The sequence below is a fragment of the Mustela putorius genome, unplaced genomic scaffold (genome assembly GCF_011764305.1).
Source record: "Mustela putorius furo isolate JIRA1106 unplaced genomic scaffold, ASM1176430v1.1 tig00003987_pilon_pilon_pilon, whole genome shotgun sequence".
Classification (NCBI taxonomy): domain Eukaryota; kingdom Metazoa; phylum Chordata; class Mammalia; order Carnivora; family Mustelidae; genus Mustela; species Mustela putorius.
In genome coordinates, this window is record NW_025422126.1 from 5,332,225 (window position 1) to 5,352,428 (window position 20,204).

General features: G+C 38.9%; 1 protein-coding gene across 5 annotated transcripts in view; it reads left to right on the top strand.

Annotated features, from left to right (window-relative positions):
• The window catches only part of POLD3 (DNA polymerase delta 3, accessory subunit), a 121,120-nt gene that overhangs the window by 37,249 nt on the left and 63,667 nt on the right, over positions 1–20,204 (top strand). For 4 of the 5 annotated variants that reach the window (XR_001182060.2, XM_004768054.3, XM_004768053.3 and 1 more), the window contains 5 exons: positions 1,141–1,405; positions 2,789–2,861; positions 7,898–8,063; positions 10,725–10,831; positions 18,950–19,065. Coding sequence is in view for 4 of the 5 variants with exons in the window: in XM_004768054.3 (XP_004768111.1) it covers positions 1,141–1,405; positions 2,789–2,861; positions 7,898–8,063; positions 10,725–10,831; positions 18,950–19,065 (727 nt within the window). In the remaining variant the exon portion in view is untranslated. The remainder of the gene's footprint in view (positions 1–1,140; positions 1,406–2,788; positions 2,862–7,897; positions 8,064–10,724; positions 10,832–18,949; positions 19,066–20,204) is intronic. The other variant, XM_045071328.1, reaches the window with a different exon arrangement.

A 20,204-nucleotide genomic window follows, 5' to 3' on the forward strand; every position in this document is an offset into this window, starting at 1 on the left:
GAGAGAGAAACCAGAGGTCTCATTTCCAGAATCTTCAGTTATCATTCTTTCACTAGTATTTCTATGTGCCAGGTCTTGTACTGCATACCTAAAATACAAAAGATGAATAATGCCCTTTGCTACATCCAAGGAGCTCTCACCAACCCCCAGTAAGCTAAAGACTGGGGGAAATCAAATGGTGTTCTTTTTTAGAAAAGTGGGGGAACTTTGCTGTAAGCACAACTGTGATTTGTGTGAAACAGGCGCATCTGTGATGATTATAGAAAAAGAGATGGGGGTGCCTGGATAGCTCAGTGGGTTAAGGCCTCTGCCTTTGGCTCCTCAGGTCATGATTCCAGGGTCCTGGGATCAAGCCCCACATCTGGCTCTCTGCTCAGCAGAGAACCTGTTTCCTCCTCTCTCTCTCTCTGCCTGCCTCTCTGCCTACTTGTGATCCCTGTCTGTCAAATGAATAAATAAATCTTTAAAAAAAAAAAAAAAAGAGATGAATGTTCCCTTTGATATACCATGCATACTGTGCCAAGTTTCTTCACTTGGTTTGGAGCATACTTGTCTGGTGCTGTTAGTTGGTATTATTAGAAATTATGAACAAATGACAGTGAAGGACCACCAGTCATAGGAGCCAGTGGCTCTGTTCCCAGCTTCTTCCTTGTTTCAAAGCATGATCCACTCTGGCCAGGAGAGTTGCCAGGAAATTTGTTAATATTTAAAGCTCATAATTTTGGTCCAGTCAATATTTATTGCATATGTAGTCCTATAAGTTGAAGGTCTTTAAAAACAAGAGGTAACCCTTTGGTTTCCCAAGGGTTAGTGAAATTACTAATCTTTTGTTATTTTCTGGTGTATTCTTATTGTTTTGAATTTAAAAGCTTTATTCAAAAAAGTAAAGATATTCAATATGGTATGGAGGAAGACATCAGATTCCAGTCCCAGTTCTGTTACTGACTATATGTATAATCTAGGGCAAGTCCCTCACTGTCTCTCTAATACTTGTTTTGTATCTAAATGAAAGTTTTGCACAATATAATTTCTAATATCTATGTTAGTTGTAAAATGTTCTAATTTAATACTATTAGACTTAGAATGTAACATGTGGAAAGGAGCAAGACTTTGAAATTAATGTAATATTTGTGACCTCAGGTTTAGTGCCATACACTGTGCAGCTGCAGTCCCCAGAGCTGCTGTTGAATCCTCGTCCTCTGAAAAGTTTGAGCAGTCCAATCTTCAAGTATCAAGTGAGACACCAGCCAATAATGAGTTGACAACCAATGGTCACAGTCCACCTACCTCCAAACAGATTTTCCAGCAGCCCAAAGGGATAATGGGTATGTTTGCCTCTAAAGCTGCTTCTAAAACTCAAGATGCCAACAAGGAAACCAAAACAGAGACTAAAGAGGTAACAAATGTAAGTCTTTAAAGATATGTCTTTATTGGGGCACCTGGGTGGCTCAGTGGGTTAAAGCCTCTGCTTTCAGCTCAGGTCATGATCCCAGGGTCCTGAGATCGAGCCCTGCATTGGGCTCTCTGCTCAGCAGGGAGCCTGCTTCCTTGTCTCTCTCTGCCTGCCTCTCTGCCTACTTGTGATCTCTGTCAAATAAATAAAATCTTTAAAAAAAAATAAAGATACGTCTTTATAGCTTAGAATGGGTAACTGGAAAAGCATTATAGTTCCAGTGGTAGCAGTTTAATCACTTTTATATTATATAAAGTTTATTATATACATCAGGTTCTGATGTATATAATATGTTCTATTTTTTCTCCTTTAGTTTGAATCCTTTAATTCTTGATATTCTCATCTCAAATAGTCCTTTTTCTTTCGATAATGCTTCTCACCAAGCCTTGGATTCTTCTGTAAAATGGCCCTGTATACATTACAAGATGGTTGTGCAAGCCAAATAATGCATGTGAGAACACCTGAAAATTACAGAGTTTAAGGAATTTTATATTAGCAATACGTCATTTTGGGAATATCTTATATTCTGACCTTTGCCTTCTAGTCCTTTCTTCTTAGTATATTTAACATTCTCGTTCTGTTTTATGAATTTTTGTTTTTTTCTTTTCTTTTTTTCTTTATGGATTTTATTATTCACTCATCTGAAGTAACTTAAGTGCATTCACTTGAGAAACGTCTCATTAAAACAGTATTTAAAAATACTCCAGAAAGGCACAATTATTGTTTTTTTTTGTTGTTGTTATTACCTTCATTGTGATTTTACAGCTTCCACTTTGGGAAAGGAGAGGGGATTAGAAGGAAAACACTAACATTATGGAACTACTGTGTGCCAATAGTTTGATCTCTGCTTAAATCCTCCTAACAGTCAGTGAAGGAGAGATCTCCATTTTGCATGTGGTGAAGCTGAGTGCTAGACTTATTGACGGATTTGCCTGGGTATCAGATTGCTATTCAGTGGTGCAATCAGTTTTCAAATCCACTTCTGATTATTATAAATGTAACATTTTGAAGGTTCTCCCTCCACTTCTTGTGTACCATACTGCCTCTGATCTGTTTTAATTCTATTAAACTAAGTAGTTTTAAAATATTCTTAAAAGTTTAAACACATTCATGGATAGTAAGTCTATAAGAACGATGAGCAAGTAAGCTTTGGAGATAAACATGAGGTACTCTGGTCTGGATTTGTTCTTTTATCTAATGCTGACACATTTTGGCATGATTATATAGAGACTGTGCCATCACAACAGTGTACCCTGGTATTGAAGAGATTAAGACTGCTATTCAAAGAACAGCCTTAGACACTAGAAAAAAATCATGTGTGTTTTCTGCTTTTAGGTATTTTCCACAGGCAACAAGGCACCAGGGAAAGGGAATGTGATGAGCAATTTTTTTGGAAAAGCTGCAATGAGTAAGCATGTTTTTACCTTCCTTTGATTAATACATGAATGTTCATATAATAACATATTTGAGGTGAAAGCCACCTTTTTCAGTTTTTACCCATCTGGTATATTGTACAGCCTTCCTGCATCCTAATACAAATTTTCAGTCTACTGACCAAATATTGAATGGAAGTAACCCAGCTGGACCAGTGGATTTTATGGGTGAGCTGGGTTCAGTTTAGATCTTTTGTGGGATAGTTTACTACTCCTGTTTTTACTTCCTGCCTTGTAAAGAGAATTTATTATTTGTTTCACAGGGCTCTTGAAAATGGGTGACAAAATAGAAGGAGGCTGCTTGGTTATACAGTACAGTGTTGAGGTTAATATCCTAAGTGCTGGGGTCAGGTTTGTCTCATGTGACCATTATTAATTATTACCCCTGTCTCCCAGGGGGTTGCAAAAACAAATCTTTGACCTTCTGTAGTTATTTTTTACAGATTACTCATGATAATGAACTAGACCTCAGTATGAATTAGAAGGACCCGGGGTAGTGGCCACTTAAAAATAATACTTTTTGAGAAAATAGAATCGCCTTTATTTAAAAATTTTTTTAAAATAAGGATTCTTTCATATGGAAAGAGCCAGTAGTCACATATTTTCATACTTCTCATACCAAGTACACATCCCCTGAGGGTATGTGGCATAATACCAGAAAGAATTTAGGAGCCACAGGATAATTATGGCACACTTTCTTGGAGCATCAGTTTTACAAAGATCTTGTGGGAAGGCGTTTTGTTACATGCCTATGCAAGCAAAATTAGTCAGAATTCTGCTTTCCCATGATGGTCAAATTAGTGGTTGGAGGAGGCTTTGGGGTGATAGTGTTTATTTGCCAAAAAGCTATCCCAAAAAGTTTTTGTGTTCTGAAAATAGATGGAAAATTTGATACGTTTAGGTTATTGGGAAGCATGTTGTGTTGTTGCGGGCAGAGTGCACAGGGAGGGCTCCCTACTTCTGTGAAAATAGATGGTGCTAATGTCACTGGCCTGCATGGCTGGTACTAGTCCACTGAACCAAATCAGGTTGTGTGGTTTCTTGGTGACTTTTGGGTCCACAGTTTTTATTTGTTTTGTTTTATTTGTTGTTTTTGGTGCATTTGAACCAGTGAATGTAAGCATTTTTATTACTTCTAAAATATATAAACTATGAATATTTGTTAGTCCAAAAAAAATCAAGCTATACAGAAGTATACACTTATTTATTGATGTGTTTATTTAGGAAGTATTTATTGAGCAGCTGCTGTGTACTTGGAACTATTATGCATGATGATACAATGAAGAAAATGTAGACAAGTGAGATCACTGCCCTCATGGTCCTTACATACTACCAGGAGAGACAGACAAATAAAGAATAAAATAGTTAATTATAATTACTAGGCAGACAGTAGGCAGATAGGGAGTGGGGAAACTGGATAAAATAAAAGAATTAAATATTTATCTAATAAGAAGAATGGCTTTTAAAGTTGATTTATTTAACAGATTTTTTTTAAAGAAGAATGTTTAGAGTAAAATGATGAATATTTTTATTGTATTTGACACATGACAAGATCATTGCAATGAAAATGAAGAGTGTTGGATGAAAAGAGTTGTGGAGACTTGAAGCACTTAAAACTTAATGCTGGGGGCGCCTGGGTGGCTCAGTGGGTTAAAGCCTCTGCCTTCGGCTCAGGTCATGATACCAGGATCCTGGGATCGAGCCCCACATCGGACTTTTTGCTCAGCAGGGAGCCTGCTTCCTCCTCCTTTCTCTCTGTCTGCCTCTCTGCCTACTTGGGATCTCTGTCTGTCAAATAAATAAATAAAATCTTAAAAAAAAAAAAAAGCAAAAACCTAATGCTGAACAATAGCAAGTGTAACAATTACCCTCATACATTGCTATGGAGAATAGAAAATTATGTGCTTGTTCTAGAGACAGTATGGCAGTCTTTCAAAAAGTTAAACGATTATCCAACACTTCCATCTATTCCTGCATATCTACTCAAATGAATTAAAACTATATGTCCACAAAAAATCTTGTACACAAATGTTCATAGCAGCATTATTCATAATAGTCAAAAAGTGGAAACAACCCAAAGGTCCATCATCTGATGAATGGATAAACAAAGTATGGTATAACCATACAATGGAATTTACTATTATTTTTTTTAAAAGATTTTATTTATTTACTAGAAGGAGAGAGATAGACCACAAGTCAGGGAGGGGCCAAGGGAAAGGGAGGAAGAGACTCCCTGCCAAGCAGGGAGGCCAATGCAGGGTTTGATCTCAGGATCCCAAGATGACAATCTGAGCTGAAGTCAGATGCTCAACTGACTGAGCCACCCAGGTGTCCCACAATAGAATATTATTGAGCCATAAAAAAGGAATCAACCTATGCTATAACATGGATGAAACTTGAAACATGGGAAATGAAAGAAGCTAGACAGGAAAGGCCACATGTTATGTAATTCTATTTATACAAGATGTCCAGAATAGGCAAATCTATCAAGACAGAATGTAGAATATTAGTAGATTAGTGTCGTGGGCTGGGTTGGGATTGGGGAGTGACTGCTAACGGGTACAGGGTTCCTTTCTTGGGGTGATGAAAATGTTCTAAAATTAGATAGCGGTGATGTTTGCACAGATAAAAACCACAGAATTTTACACTTTAAAGATTTTATTTATTTATTTGACAGACAGAGATCACAAGTAGGCAGAGAGGCAGGCAGAGAGAGTGGGGGAAGCAGGCTCCCTGCTGAGCAGAGAGCCCGATGTGGGGCTTGATCCCAGGACCCTGGGATCATGACCTGAGCTGAAGGCAGAGGCTTTAACCCACTGAGCCACTCAGGTGCCCCGAATTTTACACTTTAAATGGGTGAATTTTCTGGTATGGGAATTACCTCCTTAACAAGAACCTTAATGCTTTATATGTGAAAAAAAATTACAGCATTGGTGACAAAATTAAGAAGTCATCTGTATTTTGTAAAGGAGTTTCATATTTTCTTGAGTATAAAAAGGAGATGCTTTGGGGGCACCTGGGTGGCTCAGTGGGTTAAGCCTCTGCCTTCAGCTCAGGTCATGATCCCAGGATCCTGGGATCGAGCCCTGTATTGGGCTCTCTGCTCAGCGAGGAGCCTGCTTCCTCCTCTCTCTCTGCCTGCCTCTCTGCCTACTTGTGATCTGTCAAATAAATAAATAAGTAAATAAAATCTGGGGCGGGGGGAGGAGATGCTTTTAATAGTCAATGATACAAATGACTTGATCATTCAGATAAAAAGGAAAATATGTGATTAAATTTTCCTTAACAGTAGTATGAAAATGTTACAGTAAACTGCCTCTTTACTGGGTAATTGGCCAATTGTAGCTGCACATGTAAATGAATTAGGAGTTCCTCAAATACTGTGAAATCAAGACAGAGTAAAAAAACTCTGGATGCTGAAGTCTGTTTGGTCACTGGTATTTTAACTAAGTTCAGTTTCCTGAAATTGGTAGACTCTTTTCTTACCCCAAGAGGGAGGTAGGAAATACTTGTTTTAAAAAATAATTTTAAAACAGTTGCTGTCAATATGATATAATTCTGTAACAAAATGCAAAATTTGCTTAAGCTTTACAGATATACATGCAACTTCAGAGAACTCACTTTCTGAGGGTCAGTTACTGACTCCAGACCCCCTGGAGAAGCATGTTTACTCTCCTATACAGTTTGGTGGAAAAGTATGAGCAGTACTGATACTTGAGAACACCAGTGTTAAAAAGGCAGGAGAGAACGCCGCAATTCTCTAGTGGATTCCACCATTTAGAATTCTCAGTGAAGTCTTCGGAAAATGAAACTTAAATGGGTTGCATGTTATACTTTTATCTGTCATCTGTTCTTTCACATAATATACTTTACTTGCAAATTCTTATCCTAAGCTGTGTGTAATGACCAAGGCTAAGATATCAGTTGTTTTTTTCTACATTATAGCTGGCTTGAGCTGTTCTACAGCATATAACCAAACCCACTTATTGAAGAGCCTCAGGCTGTTTACAGCTTTCTGAGAGTATTTTGTGACTTCTCTTGGGGAAAAAAAATTACTATATATAGCATGAAGGATATTCTTCTATAATTTCTCAGATGGCTTGGCCCATCTTGCGTGCATTTCTTAGTTCTCTGCACAGCATAGTAGTTTTTGTGTTTTTCAGATTGGTATAAGGAAAGAGGTAAGGATTTTGAGGAGTTAAACAAACTGGCTTGGGTTCAAATCCTGACTCTTACCTTTTTTTATAGATGTTACCTTGGGTAAGTCATATAACCTCACATACTAATCCCTTTTAGTCCTTTCTATAGTCTCATAAATATTACTTCAGTTTTTCTAGAGAAGACTGACTTTTAGGTAACTTACCCAGAGTAAAACAGTATAACTCAAACTTTTCTGATTCCAAAGTAGTCTTTTAATTATGTTATTAAGGGGCATCTGGCTGGCTCAGTGGGAAGGGCATGCGACTCTTGATCTTAGGATTGTGAGTTCGAGCCCCACATTTGGTGTAAAGATTACAAAAATAATTAAATTTTAAAAACCCTTTAATTATATCATTAAGATAGAAGTAGTGAGATGATAAGAGTATCCATATTTAAGTAGATAGAATATAATAGAAAATAGGATCTTGGTACAAATTTCTGTTGTCACTGTTTGTAAGCTGTGTACTCTTGGGAAACGTCTTGTATCCCTCAGACTCTTAATTTTCCCATCTAATAAATGAGTTGTATTTGCTTTTTATAAGCCATGCTTTTACTATTATTTGGCCTGTGGGCTGTGATATAATGAGGGATTAGCAAGAGGCAGAAATGAAAACAGAGCTAGAGTGGTAGTTGGAAAGGAGACATGTTCTCTGACTAGACCCTGAGTTCTGTTAGGACAGGGACTATTTTTTTTTTTATCCCTTTAGCCCCTGCTCCTAATAAATTATTTGGCACTTAGTAGATTGTCAGAAGAATGATAGATTAATATTGTATGATGAGGTTATATATCATCTGCTTGCTGTATTTGTAGATAAACTTAAAGTCAATTTGGATTCAGAACAAGCAGTGAAAGAAGAAAAAATAGTGGAGCAACCTCCAGTGTCTGTCACTGAACCAAAGCTGGCAGCCCCTACAGGCCTGAAGAAATCCAGCAAAAAAGCAGAGCCTGTTAAGATGCAGCAGAAGGAAAAAAAAAGGTAGGAAAATTTTGTTGCCTGTGGGGGATGAGTGTCTCTGCTGGGGGTGAGAAGGTCTGTTTGGGCTTATTGACAGCTGGCGGTTTTTAGTTGAGTACTAAATCCTACTTAATGCCTTAGGGATACAGCTGTATAACCAAAATGAAGAGAGAGAGAAGTTGAGTAGCTTATCTAGTGAAAGAGAACTGTGGAATCAGCCAGTTTAGGTGATTTAGAGCCCAAAGCCAGTTTTTTGGGCCCCATCGATCTAAATTGATTATCTTTTTTTCTTTACTTCATTTGAAGTTTGTGGACATGGCATAAGTGTGCCTGATTGTGTCTGTGTGTCTGTTTTCACTTCAGATTGCCAAGCGAGGGGTTACTGTTTCCAGTCAAATTTAAGAGAAAAAGTTCTTTGTTTTCTTTTTATATCAATGAGTTTATTTTTCAAGTGGTAAAATGTAATTAGAAAAGAAAATAAAAAGCACACAAGCTGTTAAAAATGGATCCAGGAATTTGAGACACTACCTCATAGTTGGTAGGAATTAGTCTGTTGAAAGAAATTCTAAAGACACTGTCAGCACTGATAGGCCCAGAAATACTTGACTTTTGTGGCAAGGCTGGGGCTACTCTAGTAGAAAACATCAACAAAATGCTGAAGTTTCAGAGGGTCAAGGCTCTGTTCAGTGGGCCTTTTCCCCAAGAATATGTGATGTGTGTGGGTTAAAATGTCCCTAGTCCATCAGTAAGACACTCATTGTTGATGGTTATAGCCAGGTATGCTTTCAATATTTCATTACCAAGTATGATGTTAACTGTATGTTTTTAGTAGATGCCCTTTACTAGATGGAGGCAATCTTTTTCTGTTCCTAGTTTCTGGAGGTTTTTTATGAATGTGTGTTGAATTTTGACAGATCCTTTTTCTGCATTTATTGAGATGATCATTTGATGTTTCTGTTAATATGGTGAATTTACCTTGGTTTTTAAATGTTAAACTAACCTTGCATTCTTGGGATGAACCTCACTTTGGTCACAAGATGTTATCCTTTTTATAAATTGTTAGATTCTGTTGGCTAGTATTCTAAGGATTTTTATGCCGCTGCATCTGTGAGGGCTATAGATCAGCCATTTTCTTTTCTGTTAATGTCTTTTTCAGATTTCAGTATCTGAGTTATGCTAACTTCATAAAATTAGTCAGGAGTTGTTTCCTTCTGTTTTCTCAGAGAGTTTGTGTAATATATGTATTATTTTTTTTTCCTTAAAGGTTTGATAAAATTCACCAGCAAATCCAAACCCAGAGTTTTCTTTGTGGAAAGGTTTATTTTATTAATTTCGATTTTTTAAATAGAGCTATTTAAATTTTCTTGTTCTCATTGGGTCAGTTTTTGTTTTATATATATAATATATATTTAAAAAAAATTTTTTTTTTTTTAAGATTTTATTCATTTGACAGAGGTGGGGCCAGGCAGAGGGAGAAGCAGACTCCCTGATGCAGGACTTGATCCCAGGATCCTGGGATCATAACCTGAGCCAAAGGCAGACACTTAAATGACTGAACTCTGCAGGTGCCCGAGTTTTGGTTATATTTTTAAAGGAATTTATTTCATCTAAGTTATTGAGTTTATTGGCATAAAGTTCCTGATAATAGTCTTATTCTTTGAGTATCTATAGAATCTGTACTTATCACTACAGATTCATTCTTTCATTCCTAATATTGGTAATATGTAGTTTTGTCTTTTTTAAAATCAGACTTATAAAGGAGTTTATTAATTTTATTAATCTTTTGCCCCAAAATAACAACCTTTGGCTTTGTTAATTTTTTTTCTATTTTATTTCATTGATTTCTGCTCTTCATTAATTTTTTCTACTCATTTGGGGTTTAATTTTTTTCTCGCTTGAGGTAGAAAAATAAGTTGATATTTAAAGTTATATAAGAAATAAGTTAATGAAGATTAAAAACTGTATCTCATACATATTTGAGTAGTGTGGTAGAGTATCCACAGGAGCTAACTAATGACAAGATGGAGTCTAGGTTTTTTTATTATGTCATTAGAATCACATTAAGGTCTTATGTCTATGCCTTTGCCCATATTTCCTCTTTGAAGTATTTGTTTTATTCTCTTTAATATCTTTGTCTGCCTTTTTTTATCTGATAAACTTCCACTTAGCTTTCAGTTTTCAAGTAAGAGTCTTGTCGCATAACATTTTAATTGTGCAGTCATACCTGTCATATTATCTTGTATTGGGTGGTGTTTATATCTATTTCTCCTGCCAGAGCTTCTTGAAAAATAGTATTTTTTTTCACCTTTCATCCTCAGTGTTTGGGAAAGAGCCTCTACTTAGTAGCTGCTTATTCAGTGCTTTCTGAATCATTGAAAAGTCAATAGGAAAAGTAAGAAGGAATCTGTAGGAATTTGTAATGATTCTTGATGAGCTGTTAAGTAGCTTCCAATGATCAATATAGAGAGCTAGAAAAATGTTTAATTCTGGTCACCCCATGGAGTGACTTAGTTGTGGTCAGTTAGCAGAATATCCTTAAAAAAGAACCTTTACTGGTCTACTTTGACTCTTCTATCCTCTGGAATTAAGATCATGAGTTATGAAACAAGACTGATAGTAGCATATAAATACTTTCATTTTTATTTTGTGTAACATGCTTAAATTATTCCTGGATGCCAACAGGGGGAAGCGAGTGGAGTTATCTGATGATGAGACAAAAGAAACTGAAAATATGAAGAAAAAGAGGAGACGAATCAAACTTCCTGAGTCTGATAGCAGTGAAGATGAAGGTGGGCATTGCTGTTAATTTTTGGCTAGTGGGATTGTCTCAGGCTGCTGTAACAAAAATATCATACACTCGATGGCTTAAACAAGACAGATTTGTTTCTCACAGTTGTGAAGACTGAGAAGTTCAAAATTAAGGCACTGTCTGATGTGCATGGTTCCTGGTGGGAGCTCTCCTCCTAATTTGTAGGATACCTTCTTATCCTCGCGTGGTAGAGAGAGAAATCGTCTCTCTTGTGTTTTGTATAAGGACAATAATCTCATTCCATTAACTACCTCCCAGAGGCCTCGCCTCCAGATACCATCACATTAGGGATTAGAGCTTCAGCATATGAATTTTGGGGGAACACAGATATTTAGTCAGTAACATAGGCCAATTCTTACTATGCTTAAGGAGTTAGTTAAAAAGTAATTTATCACAGGTCACAATGACAATAGCAATCCTAGTGTTAAGAGACATAGCACCACCTAAAGTCTGCTTTAACCTTTTGACGAGAACCATCATTTTCTGGTAATATGCCAAAATAAACATAAAAGAAAAAGAATAAGGGTTATTATTATATATATTATCAAAGAGCTTCTCTTTTTTAAAAATGAAGTGGTGATATTCCTTTGGCTACCTTCATGTGACTCTTTTAAAATGGGTAATATTGTAGGCATCAAGGCTGTTGGTGGCATGGTGGTATTCCACACCACGTAAATAAAGCCATGCCAAGATTAAGAATCTATAGTGTCATTGTTGAAAGGGATTGATGCCATAGACCCTTTCAGTTTTAGGCTGTGGGCACTGTTGTGAGATCAACAGAGTAAGGGCAAGATTCTTTTTTTTTTTTTTTTAACCCGCTGAGCCCCCCAGGTGCCCCAAAGGCAAAATTAATGTGCCTCTTCAAAAATATCAGATACTCTAAGAGGCAAAATCTCTTCCCAAAGAGTGTAAATGTGTAAATGAAGGTGTAGAGAAAGAGGAGGCTGTTAAAGAGAAAGATGCCTTGGTTGAACTCACATACCAGATGACTTCTACCCTGTTTTGAGAATAGTGGTGAAAAGCTTGGATTTTCAAAATCAGTTCTCCATGAATTTTTGCCATACTGAGTAAAAAACATTTTGAGGGGGCTAGGGAGATATAGTCGAAAGGAATTCAGCATCAAGTGAAGGTATAAAGACAAACAGACGGATGCTAGAAGAGATTAAAGGAGAATAACAAAGAAAAAGGAATCTATTCTGCTGTTGAAGGACAAAATAAACTTGTTAGACTCTACTCTTATCTGAAAATGCTATAAGAAGAACTGAAAATCGGGCTCTCTGCTCAGCCGGGAGTCTGCTTCCTCCTCTCTCTCTGCCTGCCTCTCTGCCTACTTGTGATTTCTCTCTGTCGAATAAATAAATAAAATCTTAAAAAAAAAAAAAAAAAAAAAAAAAAAAAGGGCGCCTGGGTGGCTCAGTGGGTTAAGCCGCTGCCTTCGGCTCAGGTCATGATCTCAGGGTCCTGGGATCGAGTCCCGCATCGGGCTCTCTGCTCAGCAGGGAGTCTGCTTCCTCCTCTCTCTCTGCCTGCCTCTCTGCCTACTTGTGATTTCTCTCTGTCGAATAAATAAATAAAATCTTAAAAAAAAAAAAAAAAAAGAACTGAAAATGACAACAGAGGTTTCCCCAAAACAACTCAGCAACTGTACATGTACAATTGAGTGAAAAGGCAAATTATGTAAACAGATGATTGTAATGTAAAAGAAATGAACAGACCCAGGAAATTGTAGAAGGAAATTAAATCTGTCTATGATAGAGGCACATCTTTGACTCTTCCATGGATTTAGATCCTAACAGCCAGGCTTACTTACGTTGGAATTTGTGGCCTCTGATACCCCATGAAAGGTATAGTGCCCACCAGAGCTGTGGTTTTTTTAGTGACTCTGGAGTGGGTAGGGATAGGGCATTGTGAGCATCCTAGAGGGGTAGTTGCTGTATACTCATTCCATGTCATGTATCAAAATGTTTTGACCAAGACTACTGAAAGGAGGATACCCAAGCATGTAGATGAAACAAGAACCATTAAGGAACGTTCTGACCAGTAAAGAATTGAGAAATAGAGGCAACTCCATGCAGACACTTGGGAAAATAATTAGGATATAACAGGAATATGTGCTAATTGGATTAGTCTTCCATATTTCCAAGCAGGAAAGGACTTGGGGAAGATTCTGAAAGAGGCTTTCAAGCCATTAGCCTAATGTACTTTGAAAAGGTAAACTCGATAGTCTAGTGAAGGAGTCCGCTCTAAGTCAAGGAATTACTGTGGTTGATTGAGCACTTGTTACATATTTTTTTTTTAATTTTTTTTTTTAAAGATTTTATTTATTTATCAGAGAGAGGGGGGGGAGAGAGCAAGCACAGGCAGACAGAATGGCAGGCAGAGGCAGAGGGAGAAGCAGGCTCCCTGCCGAGCAAGGAGCCTGATGTGGGACTCGATCCCAGAACGCTGGGATCATGACCTAAGCCGAAGGCAGCTGCTTAACCAACTGAGCCACCCAGGCGTCCCACTTGTTACATATTTTTGAAATATTCTCTGTAGTTCTGATCCTTATCCCACAAAAGCAATACTTGTGGGTGATTAGAAATATGAGTGGGGTTATTAGTTGGAAAGAAGCGAAAAGAAATGTGAAAAGAGGACAACCTATAGTAATGGATAATATAGATGACAGGCTTTCAGATTTTTTACCTAGTAAAAATAATATTTAGCATCTGACTAAATTTATAAACCTTTTCCTTTTTATTCCTGAATGTTTTCTTTGTCTCAAAGCCAATGAGCTTTAATTTAAACCTTCACAGCGTCTCTAACCTATTACCATTTTATTACCAATATAGGTTATTCAGGATGCTGCCTTTTGCTGGAAATTAGCAGATGAGCAACAGGAGTGGAGGAAATGGCAGGGACTTTGGAGTCAAACAGATATGAATATAAATCTTACCTCTGCCACTTACTGTGCGACTTTAGGCAGATTGTTTAATTTCTCCACTTCTTTGTTTCTCCATCTCTAAATTGGGGATGTTATCACACACTGTGTAGGTTTTTTTATGAACATCAAATAAGACATATTAACAGTGCCAGGACAGTGCTTAACATAGCAGCTTTCCTTATTATTCACCCTCCATTTGTTATAGAGGTGTTCAATAAGTGTTTAACAGTAGTAAATCTCTTCTCAGAAAATTCTGTTCAACTTCCTATCTTTAAATCTCTACTCAAGGGACTTTTCCTTTGTTTCTCTTCCTGGCAGAGGCTTGAGCATATTCAGCAGGTCTGCATACTCTGTCAAGCAAGAAAAGGCCAGACCCAGAAAGAAATCACATTAAGAGTAATGTCTACATTGCTAGGAAGAAATAGTTTTAATTGATACGTTTGAGTTTTTGCTAACATTTTCAGTTTTCGCAAATTGCTTATGGAGAATGTTAAGGAAATGACACCCTCCTCTTTTTAGGTTAAGATAGGTAGTTTAAAAAATTTCCTAGGAAGCTATGAATGATTTCCAGAATTTCTAATTACCTATCTCTGCCATAGAACCCTGTGATTAAACAGTGGTTACATTGCTGGATCCCTGAAATTAGTTTTACCACAGTTCTTATTCTGCACCAACAAAGGTTGTTTTCCTGGGATAATGTTACATTTTACTGTTTGAGTGTCTTTTATCTGAAGAGCTGCAAAGTCATTACAGATAGATTTAAAATACACCAGTGTAAGGGTGCCTGGGTGGCTCAGTTGTTAAGCATCTGCCTTTGGCTCCTGTCATGATCCCAGGGTCCTGGGATCAAGCCCTGCATTGGGCTCCCTGCTTCACGGGGAGCCTGCTTCTCCTTCTCTCACTCCCTCTGCTATGTTCCTTCTCTACCTGTGTCTCTCTGTCAAATAAATAAATAAAAATAATTAAAAAAAAATAAAATACACCAATGTATGAAATGTTGCTTATGCTTGTGTCACTAAAAATAAATCAAGGGAGAATGCTTGCCTTGATAGTAAAGACTAAAGTAGGGAGACATGGATTCTAGCATATGAATGTGGGCAGATTTTTTAAAAACAAATAATAGGAGGGGCACCTGGTTGGCTCAGTGGGTTAAAGCCTCTGCTTCGGCTCAGGTCATGATCTCAGAGTCCTGGGATTGAGTTCTGCATCGGGCTCTCTGCTCAGCGGGAAGCCTGCTTCTCTTCCCCTCTCTCTCTGCCTGCCTCTCTGCCTACTTGTGATCTCTGTCAAATAAATAAATAAAATCTTTAAAAAATAATAATAAAACAAATAATAGGAATAGGGATTTTGTGGGATTATTATGAGTGAATGATTGTTTGTAAAGTCCAGAAAATTCTAGTTGTTTTCTCTATCCTTTCTTTCTTAAGATATTTTCCTTAAAACATTTTTTTTTTAAGATTTTATTTATTTATTTGACAGAGAGATCACAGTAGACAGAGAAGCAGGCAGAGAGAGAGAGAGAGGGAAGCAGGCTTCCTGCTGAGCAGAGAGCCCAATGCGGGACTTGATCCCAGGACCCTGAGATCATGACCTGAGCCGAAGGCAGCGGCTTAACCCACTGAGCCACCCAGGTGCCCCTCCTTAAAACATTTTTTTAAATAAAGTGATACACGATTTGAAAAACCAGATAAAATAGAAGTTTTGTATGACCTCTCCTGTCTGACTCATCTACTTGACTGATGCTTCTCTTGTCAACTTTCTCCCATCTGCCTTCCATCTTTGGGGGATTTGCGGAAAATTCTTATTCATTACAAGTTCTTGGCTTGCTCCCTTTTCTTTTCTCTTCCCTGGTATGGTGGGGGTGGAGGGGCAGGTTTACAGCATTTCATTCCTTTGTCATCATTGTAATCATTCTCTTTGGGGAGATGTGGAAGGGAGAGGGAGGCATATGCTCACTCTTCCTTGACCTAGAAGCTGCTCAGCCCAAATGTAGTTCAGAAAATGATTGTTTTCCTTTATTAAAAAAATACTGTTGGGGCACCTGGGTGGCTCAGTGGGTTAAAGCCTCTGCCTTCAGCTCAGGTCATGATCTCAGGGTCCTGGGATCAAGCCCTGCATCAGGCTCTCTGCTCAGCAGGGAGCCTGTTTCCTCCTCTCTCTCTGCCTGCCTCTCTGCCTACTTGTGATCTCTCTCTGTCAAATAAATTTTTTAAAAAATACTGTTATTTGTTCAGTGCCAGGGAAATTGTGATGTCTCTGCCTCTCTGGAGGTTAGAGTCGGGGTGTAGGGTGGGGGGGATCTAGGTAAACAATTCCATACAGTGCAGTGAGAGGGGTCTTAGAGGATGGTACTAGGATTAAATGTTTTAATGGTTGCCAAAGTGGAAATAGGATTAAAACTCTTAAATTTATTACTGTGAGTACTCAAAATTCCTTTTGTTTGGCTTTCTTGCTGTGTAAAGCTTCCTCCTGCCTGTGAAAAACACGTGACACAGCTTTCTTAGTTGCTATACCTTCAGAAAAATGAGAGCCTGGTTCTGTGGTTTGACTTTTGCTTACTTGAGCTCCTGTTATGTTCTAGCCTCCCAGAGCTGGGTTACTGGCTGGACTACTTTCCTCATGTTTCTGACTCTTATTTCCCAGACTTATAAAGTTTTGGGGCCCATTTCATACTGAAGTGTATAATTTATTGTTTCGTTCTGGCTCTTGTTTTGCTTCACCTCTTTAGGTCATTTGGCCTTCAACCCTCCACTGTCATAATTTTTAACACTGACCTAATCAGTTGGGAGAATTTCAGATCCAAGACTTGTACTAAGAATTTGAATACAGCCAGGAGGTTCAGGGAGCAGGTGAGGCTAAGCAGCTATCCAGTCTTTTTACCAGCAATTTCTTTGTGATGATTAAGCAATAGGTCAGCTGAGGATTTTCACTTCCTCCCTCATGAGCCTTATACAAGACCACTGTTTCTGGGATTGTTCAGGAATGATGAGATCCCTCTGGTGATTCTCTCCTCTTGGGTGATTCCACTTCCAGAGCAATATTGCTTTCCCAAAAGTATTCTTTCCTGCTAATCTCACTGTAGTGAAACAAACCTCATCAATAGGCGATCACTAGAAATAGCAGCCCTGTACAATACTGAGCAAGTCTTAGTTGTTAGAGCTATAATTGTGACTGTTTCAAGGTAGTTTTTCCTTCAGTTTATGCTCTTAAGGTCAGCTGGAAAATTACAGTCTAACAAACATCTATAGGTGATTGCAGATAATCCTTACATTACGGTCACAAAAATTCTGGCATGGAACATTTGCTATAATCTGAGAATTATATCCACTTAATCTTAAAAGAAAATGTCTGCCCTGAAAGCTGAGGCAACACAGGATAGTTGGACTCGTAAGGCTGTGGCATCAGACTGACTGGGGTCGAAAGCTTCCTGTTTCAGTTGTAAGCTCCATGACCTTGGCAAGCTCATTAACCTCTTTTTACTCAACTGTAATGCGTGAATAATAATATTTGTCAAAAAAATAATATTTGTCTCTTAGCGTTGTTGTGAGTATAAAGGAAACAATTATAAGTGGAATGAATACGTGACACATGGTGGATGATCAGTAGATATATATATTTTTAAGATTTTTAATTTATTTATTTTGACAGAGATCACAAGTAGAGAGAGAGAGAGACAGGTGGGGGGGGGGGCAGAAGCAGGCTCCCCACTGAGCAGGGAGCCCGATGCGTGGCTCGATCCCAGGACTCTGGGATCATAACCTGAGCCGAAGGCAGAGGCTTCAACCCACTGAGCCACCCAGGCATCCCTGATCAGTAGATATTTATAAAACAACTTTATGGGCGCCTGGGTGGCTCAGTGGTTTAAGCCGCTGCCTTCGGCTCAGGTCATGATCTCAGGGTCCTGGGATCGAGTCCCGCATCGGGCTCTCTGCTCAGCAGGGAGCCTGCTTCCCTCTCTCTCTGCCTGCCTCTCCATCTACTTGTGATTTCTCTCTGTCAAATAAATAAATAAAATCTTTAAAAAAAATAAAAAATAAAAAATAAAACAACTTTATATCCTGACTTTCCTGTCAAATAAAAGGTTTAGCTAAGGTGATCTCTAAGGTATATTCCAACTTTAATAATTCTTAATTCTTGGGGCGCCTGGGTGGCTCAGTGGGTTAAAGCCTCTGCCTTCGGCTCAGGTCATGATCTCAGGGTCCTGGGTTCGAGCCCTGCATCGGTCTCTCTGCTCAGTGGGGAGCTTGCTTCTTCCTCTCTCTCTGCCTGCCTCTCTGACTACTTGTGATCTGTCTCTGTCAAGTAAATAAATAAAATCTTTAAAAATAATAATAATAATAATTCTTAATTCTTGGGGCAGCTGGGTGGCTCCGTCATTAAGTGTCTGCCTTCAGCTCAGGTCGTGATCCCAGGGTTCTGAGATCAAGCCCCACATTGGCTCCCTGCTCAGTGGGAAGCCTGCTTCTCCCTCTCCCACTCCCCCTTCTTGTGTTCCTTCTCTCACTGTCTCTGTCTCTCTGTCAAATAAATAAATAAAACCTTTAAAAAAATTCTTTGCTTTTTCTTCGTATAAAATTAAGAAAATGTGTATTTTTTTAAAGATTTATCTATCTATTTGAGAGAGAGAAGGAGGCAGAGAGTGATCAGAGGAAGGGGCAGAGGGAGAGGATCTATAAGCAGACTCCCCACTGAGCACAGAGCCTGACACAGGGCTTGATCCCACAACTCTCAGATCAGGACCTGAACTGAAAACAAGAGTTGGACACTGAACCAACTGAGCCACCTACGCACCCCAAGAAAATGTATATTTTAAAGATATTTAACTGCAGAGCCTGTGGTTGTCATGAATTACTGCTTGCAAAATGTCCTGTGTTGGACACGAAAGTTTAAAAAGCCACTGGAGGGATGCCTGGGTGGCTCAGATGGTTAAGCGGCCGCCTTCAGCTTGGGTCATGATCCCAGCGTCCTGGGATCGAGTCCCACATCGGGCTCCCTGCTCAGCAGGGAACCTACTTCTCCCTCTGCCTCTGCCTGCCACTCTGTCTGCCTGTGCTCACTCTCTCTGACAAATAAATAAATAAAATCTTTAAAAAAAATAAATAAAAAGCCACTGGAGAGGGCGTTGTACCAGATAGTGCCACAATTCTCTTATCTAAGCTTGTTTCATTATTTCAGTCATACCAGACTCTCCTGGGGATTATGAAGCTGAGTCACCATCCCCACCTCCTCCTCCTCCTTCTCCACCTCCTGAACCAGTACCGAAGACTGAACCAGAACCTCCTTCTGTCAAGGTAAAGCTTTACTGGGACAGTTGCCTTTCCATCTGTCCTCTATCTCCCAAGGACCTGAAACTCCTGTGCTGAATCGGTTGCTGCTGTACAGTTCACAGATACCAGTAGATGGCTCTTGTCTCATTTTGCTCTCCTGTAGTTACTACAGACTGGGCATTCCCTGTCCTCACCTGAAGCGAGAGTTCAGTGATAGGCGTAAAGTCTTAGGAAGGTTGCTGAGGTCAGGCCTGGGAGTAGTTTTATTTTTCTGACCTCTAGCATCAAGGCTGCTGTGCTACCTTACTTCTGTTGGAATTGCACCAAATAAGGTGTTGCCTGCATCAGAGCAAACTGTGGAAAAATAGAGTAGAACAAACAATTATACACATTTGTTGCTCTTCAGAAACTCTTCTGGAAAAGTGCAAGGTGAGAAAAGCTGGCAACAAATGGGGAAATACAGTTCTGAATGATCTTCAGCTGCACCTTGTCTACATCTATCTGTGTAAATAATGAAGAGTTGAGGAGAAGGATGCTAACAAGTTTTTTTCCCCTTTATGACTTTAGTTTTCCTTAATCCATTATATTAAGACTGTCATTTAGATTTTGCACTAATTTTTTCATTAGCTAAGGAGAAAATGGTTGAAAGACCAGTAGAGATAAAAGGACATTGGTATTAGTAATACCTGTGTGAGACTAAATTAGATGGGGGCAGTGTTGCAGTGTCAAGTCTAAAAAAAAAAAACAAGTATTGGGGCACCTGGATGGCTCAGTTGGTTGAGTGTCGGGGTCCAGGGTCCTGGGCTTGAGCCCAACATCAGGCCCCCTGCTCAGCAGGGAATCTGCTGCTCCCTCTCCCTCTGCCCTTCTCTCCTTTCCTCCATCTCGTGCTCTTTTGCGCTCTTTCTCTCAAGTAAATAAGTAAACCTTTAAAATATAAAATAGCAAGTTTCCCCAGCAAATGGGGATGCCATGGAAACATCTCATCTGGTTTAGGGGCCTTCCCTTTGTGCTCCCACAATGTCTGCCACAGCCCCTCCGTTAAAGGCCTTGTAACCACATTGGATTGCAGTGGTCTGTTTTCCTTGTCTCTCATCTTGACTAAGGTCCTTGTCCTATTGGTCTTTCTAACCATGGTGCCTGCACTACTCCAAAAAGTTTGT